At 59.6% G+C, this 10,204-nt stretch overlaps 1 protein-coding gene across 2 annotated transcripts; it reads right to left on the reverse strand.

Moving 5' to 3' along the window:
- Window positions 1-1,877: 1,877 nt before the first annotated feature.
- LCN1 (lipocalin 1) lies at window positions 1,878-9,676 on the reverse strand. 2 transcript variants are annotated; one of them, XM_023227605.1, is made up of 7 exons: window positions 9,533-9,676; window positions 8,938-9,068; window positions 7,681-7,751; window positions 7,006-7,116; window positions 3,188-3,289; window positions 2,959-2,985; window positions 1,878-2,067 (listed from the first exon to the last, which is right to left on the reverse strand). In XM_023227605.1, the coding sequence occupies exons 1-6, from the start codon at window positions 9,620-9,622 to the stop codon at window positions 2,960-2,962; spliced, it is 531 nt and encodes a 176-aa protein (XP_023083373.1). In that variant the 5' UTR covers window positions 9,623-9,676; the 3' UTR covers window positions 1,878-2,067; window position 2,959. The 2 variants fall into 2 exon arrangements, with proteins under 2 accessions (XP_023083373.1, XP_023083372.1); XM_023227604.2 differs by having other exon boundaries at window positions 1,888-2,072; window positions 9,533-9,674.
- Between the last annotated feature and the right edge of the window lie 528 nt (window positions 9,677-10,204).

The raw sequence follows: 10,204 nt of genomic DNA on the forward strand, positions 1-10,204 counted from the left end.
CAGCACCTTCCAAACTCCCTTTCCAGCTCTTGCACAGTCACGCTCTGGTTCACATGAGAGTTCTTCCGGGGTGCACCCAGGTGGGGTGTCTGTCCTTCTTCTGTCACTGCTGCCCCATCATCCTCTCCTCTCTGCACAGTTGCCCAGACTGTCCCTGGGCCTGGGCTCTGGCACTGGCCCTGTGGGAGAGGGGGGTTCTGGCTTCCCCATGGAGATCATGTGGGGCACGGGGCACCTTCTGAGCTACAGGTGCTCGCACGGGCTCTTTGCAGTCATCTGCGTGGCGTCTGAAGACTGGTGCAGAGACTTGCACACCTGAGATGGGCGTGCCAGCCGGCATGGCCACTTCCGCCTGCTGCAGGTGACACCCGCTGCAGCCACGTCACCCCTGGAGGCCGGCAGATGGGAGATGGAGCTGGGCATGGGTGGCATCTGCTGTGGGCGAGAACCTCAGACACCTCGTAAGAACCGAGATTCATCTTGAGATGCAGAAAGTGGAGTCCAAGTGAAATCGGGTTTCTTTTATTATTTATCTTATTTTTTGAGACAGGGTCTTGCTCTGTCACCCAGGCTGGAATGCAGTGACATGATCATAGCTCATTGCAGCCTCGACCTCCTGGGCTCAAGCAATTCTCCCACCTCAGCCTCCCAAGTAGGTGGAACTACAGGTGTGCACCACCAAACCTGGCTAATTTTTTTTTTTTTGGTAGAGATGGGGTCTCACTACATTGCCCAGGCTGGTCTCCAACTCCTGGCTTCAAGTGATTCTCTCACCTCGGCCTCCCAAAGTGCTGGGAACACAGGCATGAGCCACCATGCCTGGCCAGAATCGAGTTTTTTTTAAATGCAGTCTTGACCTATCCTGGAGGCCCTGGTTAGGGGCCGGCCCCTTCCTGAGCAGCTGATTGGTCCATACGGCCACCCTGCCCTATTCAGATGGCCCCACTTGGGGGCCACTCCCCACCAGCCTTCATTGCCCCAAGGCCAGGTACCAGACAATCAGGGACAGCCCCTGTGCCCTGGAGCAGAGAAACGACTCATGTTAGCTAGCCACAGGCAGCCAGGTCACCCGCTACCCTTTCCGCTCCCTCCCCTGAGCTCAGCAGGCTATTGTCCTGTCCTGGGGCGCAAGCCACCCCGTGTGGCGCTGCCCGGCAGCCGCCCCCTTCTGGGGAGAAGGAGGTCACTAAGAGTCTGCCTCTCCTCGCTCCCAGCGCCACTGCTATGTTGCGCCTTCAAAAGACACTTTAAATCCTACAAACCGCCAGGGTCAGGAAAGGCGCCTGCATGAGGTGGGACCTCTGGTGGCTGCCCCCAAGCTGGGAACTTCCTGCCCCAAACCTACCCAGGCACAGAGAGGGACAGCGTGGAGCAAGGCCCTGGTGGCAGTGCTGGTGTGGTTCCCCGGAGGACAGGACTGGCTTCCCCAGTGAGCTCAAGCCTGAGCCACACCCTGCCTTGAGCTGCTGTCCCCTCTGCCCACGTCCAGCCTCACGGACTCAGCGTCAGTGCTGAGGGCCCTGGTGGCCCTGCCCAGTCCCCCTCGGGGGTGGCAGCTGAACTTGGTCCCAGGCCTTCTGGTCTTACTTGTGCAGGACCGAGGAGCAGAGCCCTGCCCCCACCCACCCCTACAGCCTGAGCTCCATGGGCGGCTGACCTGCAGGAAGCACCCCGGAACCTTCAGGCCGAGTCGCCGGCACACACCCCCCTGCCAGACCCTTCCAGGCCCCTCGCACTGTTGGCCTGTGGCACCCACCATGGAGAACTGGGCCCAGGCTGGTCCCCTGTCCTTCCTCCTGCTTCCCATCCCCTCCCTGCACCCAAAGGAGCACCCAGCCAGCACCCCCCACCCCGAGGAACCCCACAGACAGACAGAGTCACTGGAAACTGCTGAAGCTCTTTATGGAGAACCAGGAGAGGAGGCACAGGGCCAGGGGAAGGTGGGGGGTGGTAGGAAGGGGTGCAGCCGGCCGGGTTCTGCAGGGGTGGGGAGCTTTCCCATGTTCCTGTGAACGACGGAGGTGCTGGGTGGTGCTGTCCGTGGGCTGCTGAGGAGCCAAGGTGCCCCTGCCCTAGAAACGAGGGGGAGGGTGAGTGAGGCCATGGCAGGGAGGGTGGGACGGGGATGCGACGTGGGGGCACATGTGGGCTCTCGGGGGCTGCAGTGTAGGGCACATGTGGGCACTCAGGGGCATGGTGTGGGGGCACATGCGGGCTCTCGGGGACTACGGTGGGGGCACACACTGGGCTCTTGGGTGCTATGGTGGAAGGCACATGCGGGCTCTCGGGGGCAATGGTGTGGGGGGCACGTGCTGGATCTCGGGGCACACACGGGCTCTTGGGGGCTGCAGGTGGGGGCTCCAGCCTCCAGATTGGAGCAGATGGAGCAGGGACCACCCCCGCAGGCTGCTGACAGAGCTCCCTGCTGAGTGAAGAGGCATCAGGGTGACTGCAGGCCAAGGGGAGGGTGCAGGAAGGACAGCGATGCTGTCTGGGATTCTGGCTCTGCCCACACCTTGGGCAAGTCTCCAAACTCTGGTCCCCTTGTGCAGCCAGCAAGGGGTCCATCTGACACAGCGAGCACAGGCACGCCTGTCACTTTGCTGAATCTTTGAGCAACTCATCAGGTAAGCGAGGTCACAAAGACAACTGAGGGTGAGGGGTGCTGAGGAGGAACCTGAGTCTCCTGCCTGCTCCCGCCCACGGGGCTGGGGGGTAGACACCGTCTCCACTAGCAGCCAGCAAAGGCTGGCTCCGCGCTGTGGGCTTCTCAGCTTCCCAGGAGTCACTCCCAGGGCAAGAGCGGAGGCTGGTGCCCAAGTGCGGGCAGCTCAGAAGATCCCCCACCTGCCTGGCCTAGGTGGGGCGTCTCCCACCCAGGTAGGAGTGTGGTGGGTTGAAGCACCACGGAGCCCAAGGCTGGATTTTCTCAAATGTCCTCTAAAGCTGTTCACTCACCCTAATCGCTCCCTGGAGAGCAGGTTTCTGCAGGAAAAGGAAACACAGGCGAGTCAGGAGACCCCAGGAATGCAGTCAGGACTGGGGCCCCTCATCAGCCAACAGCTCCACCACCCCAGGAAGGACAAAGCCAGAATTAGATGCAGCACAGTTACATGTCCATGCAACGCGGCTCTGCTGATGTCCCCACGCGGGGACACGGGGGTCTCTGCGGGGCCGTGCTTCCTACCGCTCTGCCTGGGGATGAGGATGCTCTCTGAGCTGAGTCCGCGGGCTCCTGTGGCCTTCTCAAAGTCCTCCAAGGCTTCCAGGTTGTTCTCGGGGTCTCTGCCTGTGGGTCCCAGGGCAAGATGTGGGTGGTTGAGGCAGAAATGGGCAGTCGCCGACACCCCGTCCTGGCCTGGAGGCCTGAGCTGGGCTGGGGAGGGGGACCTCGCCCACCACAGGGGGACTTGAACCCAGAGGCCCTCGGGCTGGCAAAGTGGGACCAGGGTGCCGTGCACGGCTGAGAAGGCTCCCGAGGCAGCAGAACCGGGAGAATGGGAAGGGCTCTCCATCCATCTCCAGGCATCTCCCGGAGTGAGGATGGACGGCAGGACAGGTCCGCCCTGGAGGAAGCGCCTCTCCCCTCGGGCGCACCAGGGCACTGCCTGTCCCATTCCTCTGTCATTCCCACACCCCTGGATCCAGGGAGAACTTAGGAGCCTTTTCGGGCCTCGTCCTCAGACAGGGATGGCGCTGACACGTCACTGTCTCAAGGAGCCACCGCATCCGGAATTCAACCCTGGGAGCTGGAACATTCTTTCCACACAGACTCCTGCTCACATCCCCGTTCCTCTCCCCTGCTGGACACCCCGCCGGAACGCGCTCAAGGATGACACTGCAGGGAACTGCCCCGGGGGAGGGCCTGGCCCGCTCTGGGACACGTGTGACCTCTGAGCCCCAGCGCCGACAGCCGCGGCTCCTTCCTGCCTTCGCTGCAGAGACCTAGGCCGGGGCATCCGAAATCCTGAACTCCAGGGGTGGGAATTGGGGCCTTTATCAGGAAAACTCGTCCTAAGGAAACTGCAGTGGGTTCCTGGGTCCCAGTGGCTTCTCCCGTGGGGAAGAGGGTGCAGGAGGCCGTGGGAGGAGGGAGGGCGGTGTTTGGAGGAACGGAGGCAAGATGGTGCACATCCGGGTTCTTCATCCCCCCTCCCAACTTTTCCCGTGTGCGCGAAAATGCAGCCGGCGCCCAGGGAGGGTGCAGACCAAATGGGCATGCGCCAGGTGACCTCAATCTGAAGAGACCAAGATTTACCTGGTCGCACCTGCGGAACGCCCCTGAACGCCCATGCCCCACCTATTGCCCTCCCACTCCTAGAAAAGCCGCTCTCCGCCATTGAGCCACGCGGACTTCCCAGCTTCCCAGTCCTGCCGGGATGTCGGAACTCCGTCGGAGAGCTTGGGGGAGGGGAACTCTGCCGGCCTTCTTTGCCGGAGGCCGACAGACTTCTTCTCCACACCTTAGGTTACTAAAATAAACTTGCAGTTTTGCGCCTGACCTTTGCCTACTTGCTGGTTCTTTTGTGCTCGCTCTGGTGGTCTTAGAAAAACAAGACAGATGGTGCCGAACCCGGGAGGAGACCCCTCCTCAGGGCCCCCAGGGTCCGGGGAGCCTCCTCCTCCTCGTTCCACGCCGCGGACGGACCAGGACCTGAGACCCGCTTCGCTCACTCTTACGGCCTCTCTGGGGTAAGTGCCCTTGTCTCCTCTTTACCTCCCTCGGCCAAAATCCTGCGCAGGTCCGAGGTCCATTTTGAGCCACCAAGTGGCTTGGGAGACCCTTGCAGGACGGAGACGTCCGCCTGAAGGTACCCTCCACTTTGGCTTCAAGAGCCTCCAGTCTGTCTCTGCTGGTTCCAAAGGACGCTTTGAAGCCAGGCAGAGATCCACTTCCATTTCCATTGTGTCCATTGTGTGTCGGTAAAGAGGAAACAAACGGGAAACCCCCCAGTTCAAATTTCCAAAGAGCACCCCCTTAGGGTGCCTCCTAGCCAATTTAAAAACCTTACAGCTTAAACAAGACCTTAGGAGGAAGCGGTTAATTTTCCTTTCCACTGTGGCATGATTGACCTCAGCAATTTCTGCCAGTGGCTAGGCAAGTGGTGCGAAATTTACATACAAGGCTTTTGGGCCTTGGGCTCTTGTCCCTATACTCCTTCTGTCCACCCCCTCCCTTCCTGCCCAGACTCCTCCTCCTCCCCCCATCCAGACTCCTCCTTCCTCCTCCTTATCTACTAATAATCCACTCGGTCCCGTGCCTCCTTCGGGGCCCCCAACTGGCTGTCTTGAGTCCCCTATCTCTGCCCACACCCTCCTACAGTGTTAGCACCTTTGCGAGAGGTGGCTGGGGCGGAGGGGGTAGTCAGAGTACATGTCCCTTTTTCATTGGCCGATCTTTCCACCATTTTGGCGTCTTATTTCTCAATCAGCTCCTGACATTCGTAAAAAACTTCAAAAGGTAGAGGATGGTCCTCAGACACCAATACAAGACCTAGTTAAATTAGCCTTTAAGGTCTATAGCTCCAGAGAGGAGATGGCAGGCTTGCCTTGAACAGAAGTTACAGCTCCTAGCAGCGGCTTTACAGCCCAGTCGTAACCCCAGGCCAGAGAGCACATACTCTGCAGACTCCAAGGCTACAAAAGGAGCCTGCCTGCTGTAAGTGCGGCAAGGCAGGACACTATGCCAACAGGTGTCCGCAAGGTCCCTGAGTCCCAACGCAGCCTTGCTATAAGTGCAAGGCATCAGGACATTAGGCCAGTGAATGTCCTAACCCTCGTCCACCAGCAACCCCCCTGCCCTGCTTGCCAGCAGGGAGGAAACTGGAAGTCTGATTGCCCCACCCTGAGAACAGGTGCCGCGCCTCCACGTGACCCCCTTTCCCAGGATCCTGGGAGCTCCTTCCAGCTCCTACATCTGGACGACGACAACTGAAGGTGCCGAGACTCGGGGACCCCCATCACCCTCGCCGAGCCACGGGTAACTCTCCTGGTAGCGGGTAAGACAATTAATTTTTTAATCAACAGCGAGGCTACCTATTCTGTTTTGCCGCCCTTCTCTGGACCTAGCCTTCCATCCAATATCTCTGTAGTAGGAGTAAGTGGAAAGCCATCCATTCCACGAAAAACTCCAATCCTTAATTGCTGCCTGGCCAACAAGTACTTTGCACACTGGTTCCTCATTCCCAGCTAAAAAGGGCCCCTACCGAAAGCAATCAGTGGAAATCAGTTTTGCTTTCCCCCACTTGCCTCAAACTTACTAAATTTTCTTAACTATCTCATACTCCCCAACCTTGCCAGGACTATCCTTCTGGGTTTTGCCCATATTCCAACAAATGCTTCCATTCCTCATTCCTATACTAATACTGTGCCTTATTTTATTTTTCATCCGTGCGTCCAAATACCAACCATGGGCCCTGACCTTAACGACGCCCCTTAACAGCAGGAAGTAGCCAGACAGACCAGGGCGCCCCTTTATCACTATTATCAATAAAAGGTTGGACTGTTTGGACGAACGGAGGCAAGATGGTGCACATCCGGGTTCTTCATCCCCCCTCCCAACTTTTCCCGCGCGCGAAAATGCAGCCGGCGCCCAGGGAGGGTGCAGACCAACTGGGCATGCGCCAGGTGACGTCAATCTGAAGAGACCAAGATTTACCTGGTCGCACCTGCGGAACGCCCCTGACACGCCCATGCCCCACCTATTGCCCTCCCACTCCTAGAAAAGCCGCTCTCCGCCATTGAGCCACGCGGACTTCCCAGCTTCCCAGTCCTGTCAGGATGTTGGAACTCCGTCGGAGAGCTTGGGGGAGGGGAACTCTGCCGGCCTTCTTTGCCGGAGGCCGACAGACTTCTTCTCCACATCTTAGGTTACTAAAATAAACTTGCAGTTTTGCGCCTGACCTTTGCCTACTTGCTGGTTCTTTTGTGCTCGCTCTGGTGGTCTTAGAAAAACAAGACAGGCGGGTGGAGGCTTGGGCGGCAGGGTGGGGGTGCGGGACTCACCCACGAGCTTCACCCCTCGGATCGGCTTCCCGTGCAGCTCGCCCTCACAGTAAAAGATGTAGTGGTCCTTCACGTGTGAGCTGATGATGTATGTCACGTGCTTGCCCCCGTCTGCAGAAAGAAAGCAGCACAGTTCTGAATTAGCCACCGGGGCCTTCAGAGAGGATCCCGGGACAGCGTGCGGCACCTGGCCCAGCAAGCCCCGCAGCTCCTGCACCCTCCCAGCCTCCCAGAGCTCTCCGACCCAGGTTCCCCACCAGGCCTGAGCCCCAGGCCATGGGACCCCCACTTCCCAGGAACCTGATGCACCCGAGAGGCGGCCACATCCCAAACCAGTGAGTCACCAGGGGTTCCTCTGGGTATGAGGTCTGTGGAGGTGGGAGTTGGGGTGCAGCACCCCGCAGCCAGATATGACTCTGCTCCTGGCCCTGCCAGAGCCACAGCCAGGGCTACAGGGAAAGCCCTGAGGGTCCACCCCGGAATAAACCCTTCACACCTGGTGTTTGGGGTCAGGTGTTCAAGTCTCTAACGCAAATTGACCAGTGGGAGAGGAGAGTGGGCTTTTAGTGGAGTCAGGGGCAGCAGGCCAAAAGGCCACCCCAAAAAGGCACTGGCTGCCCCCCAAATTCCAGCGTGTGTTCGAGTTCAGGCTGTGGCTCAGGCTCCGGGACTCACCGGCTGTGTATTTTCCCGGCTCGTCAGTTTTCTCCAGGACGACCTTCACCTCCTGGCACTGGCCGTTTATCCTGGAAAACAGAAGCCCCCTGGCAAAGTGGCCCTGGCCTGTGCCTCCCCTGGCCCTGGAGCAACCACGCTGCAATGCCCTGCAAAGGTGGCCCCGAGTCTGCCACAGGCCCGTAGAGGAGGGTGCTTCTCTGCATCTCAGACCCAAGCACCAGCGGCCCCTTCGGGTCACACGTGGCAGTTCCCGGGGTCTCCCGAGGTGGCCAGAAGCTCTGCACCACTCCTCCTGGTGGCTGCCTTCCCAACCCCTCCACCCCCCACACATTTCCTGCCAGAGGGACCCAGGCCGCCTGGTTTGCAGGCAGTGTCTGTGGCGTGGGCCTGAGCCTCATCCCGCCGGCTGCGTTCTTCCATTTGGAGACATGCAGGGACAAGCCCCACATCCATCATCAGCTGGCCCGGAGAGGGAAAGGTTCAGTTAGGGGCTTTTGGAAAAAAAAATCAGGGTCATTGCCAGGGTCAGTGACTTCCTAAGGGTCAGCCCCCAGGACTGGAGCACAGGCACTGCATGTCACTCAGGAGGGAGCCACTCAAGAGGGAACCACTCAGGAGGGAGCCACTCAGCGGGGAACCACTCAAGAGGGAGCCACTCTGGAGGGAGCCACAGGGTTTAAACCACACAGTTGTGCAGGTGGGAGCCACGTGGGTGAATCACACAGGTGGGCAGTCAAAGATGTGAGCCATGTGGGTGGAAGCAGCACAGGTGAGAGCCGCACAGGTGAGCTCTATGCAGGGACTTCAAGGGGGTCTTCTCCATGGCGTCCTCTGCCCCCTCTTGGTCATTCTGCAAGCCCCATCCCTGCACTTCTCCAAAGCAGAAGTTTACGGCCAGGACTTCGAGTCTAGGGTCTGCGGGCCCTGCCTGCCGTCTCGGACTCTGGTTGGGGGTAACACCTTTTCCCAAAGGGGCCTGCACGTCACCAGACATTCCCTAGTCAGAGGAGGAGGTGGGTGGTACCCAGCGCTGCCACTGGTAGCCCACAAATCTGATCCAGTGCCTCTGTCCCCTCAGGCCCTCTCCAGCCAAGGCACCTCAGTGGCACAGTTTGCCCTCAAACATTGCAGGCGGGGCCGAGAGGGGCCTCCCAGCAGGTCTGCCCACCTCCCCAGCACCAGAGCTCTCCTGGGTGGGGAAAGGGAAGGCCCTAGACCAGGTTGCAGGCTGCCCGGCGGCTCGCAGACACTCACAGCATGGTGGTCTTGGCTTCCAGGTTGCCCCCTTCCAGGATCGTGAGAGTCATGGGTGTCACCGATTCCAGATTCACCTCAGGGAGCTCCCTGTCCACTGTCATGGCCTTCAGATACCACGTCCCTGACACCTGGAGAAAGTTCCTCTCTATCAGGCTCAGGCCGACCGCTCCAGAGCCTGCCCCTACTCTTCCCTGGCCTGCAGCCCCCAGACTCTACTGCACCCCGAGGGCTGGAGACGGGGAGCATTCCCCAATCTAACCCACCCAGAAAACACCCAGCACCCTCGCCAGGCCCACCCGAAGGTGGCTCCAGTCCCTACAAGTCAGCCAGGACCACAGGAGCCCTCACCCCCAGGGGAGAAGTGAAGTCAGCCAGGCCCCTACCCTCCCAGTCCTGCCCCCTCTGTGCCCCTGCACTCCCTCCCCCACCAGCCCAGACCCCTACTGCCCCATCTCATCATTCCCTCGGGGCAGGACTTTAACGCCCAACCCAAAAATGAGGGTCTCCTTGGATGGGGGAGGTATGGGGTCTCCATCCAGTCTCAACCTCGCCCCATGCCCCCTCCAGCCCACCCTTCCAATCCCGGCCTCACATCCTGAATCTCCTCGTCTGAGGCCAGGAGGTGGTGGGCCTGCAGGGCAGCAATGAGGCTGAGGCTGATGGCCAGGAGCAGGGACTTCATCTCTAGGGTCTGAGTCCACAGCTGCCTTAGAGGTCGCTTGCTGGGGCTGAGAGAAGCTGTGCCACTCCTCCCACAGCCGCCCTTTATACTGCTGGGCTCAGGGTCCCCCAGGGACCTGGCACAGGTGACTGACCAATCCCTTCCTGGTTGCAAACCATGGCCAGTTCTGCAATGGAGCAGATAACGTGCCATTGTTGTTGGAGGCTGTTGAATAACAGCTTGTTAATCCCAGAGGATCATCCGGACAGGACCAGGTCCAGAGAAGCGGGTTTGCAGATTTCACCTGGGAGGAAACTGAAGGGAGTGAAGGGCGTGCAGGCCTCCTGGTGGGGACGTGTGCGGCCGTAACAGGCACCCTCCAGCCATCCCACACGCGCTGACGTGCACACTGCCAAAGGGATTGCAGATTGGAGTCTGAGACCCAGGGGCTTGGGTCTCGGCTGAAATTCCTGCATGTCTAGGCAGGTTACTTGGCCTCAGATTCATCATGGAAAAAGTGGGACCCTCCTGTGTGAACACGGTACCGTGTGCATTTAAAGAGGGTGTCCACACTCCTGAGCACGGTGTGCAGTAAGGAACCGC

Source organism: Piliocolobus tephrosceles, chromosome 14 (assembly GCF_002776525.5).
Source record: "Piliocolobus tephrosceles isolate RC106 chromosome 14, ASM277652v3, whole genome shotgun sequence".
Classification (NCBI taxonomy): Eukaryota; Metazoa; Chordata; class Mammalia; order Primates; family Cercopithecidae; genus Piliocolobus; species Piliocolobus tephrosceles.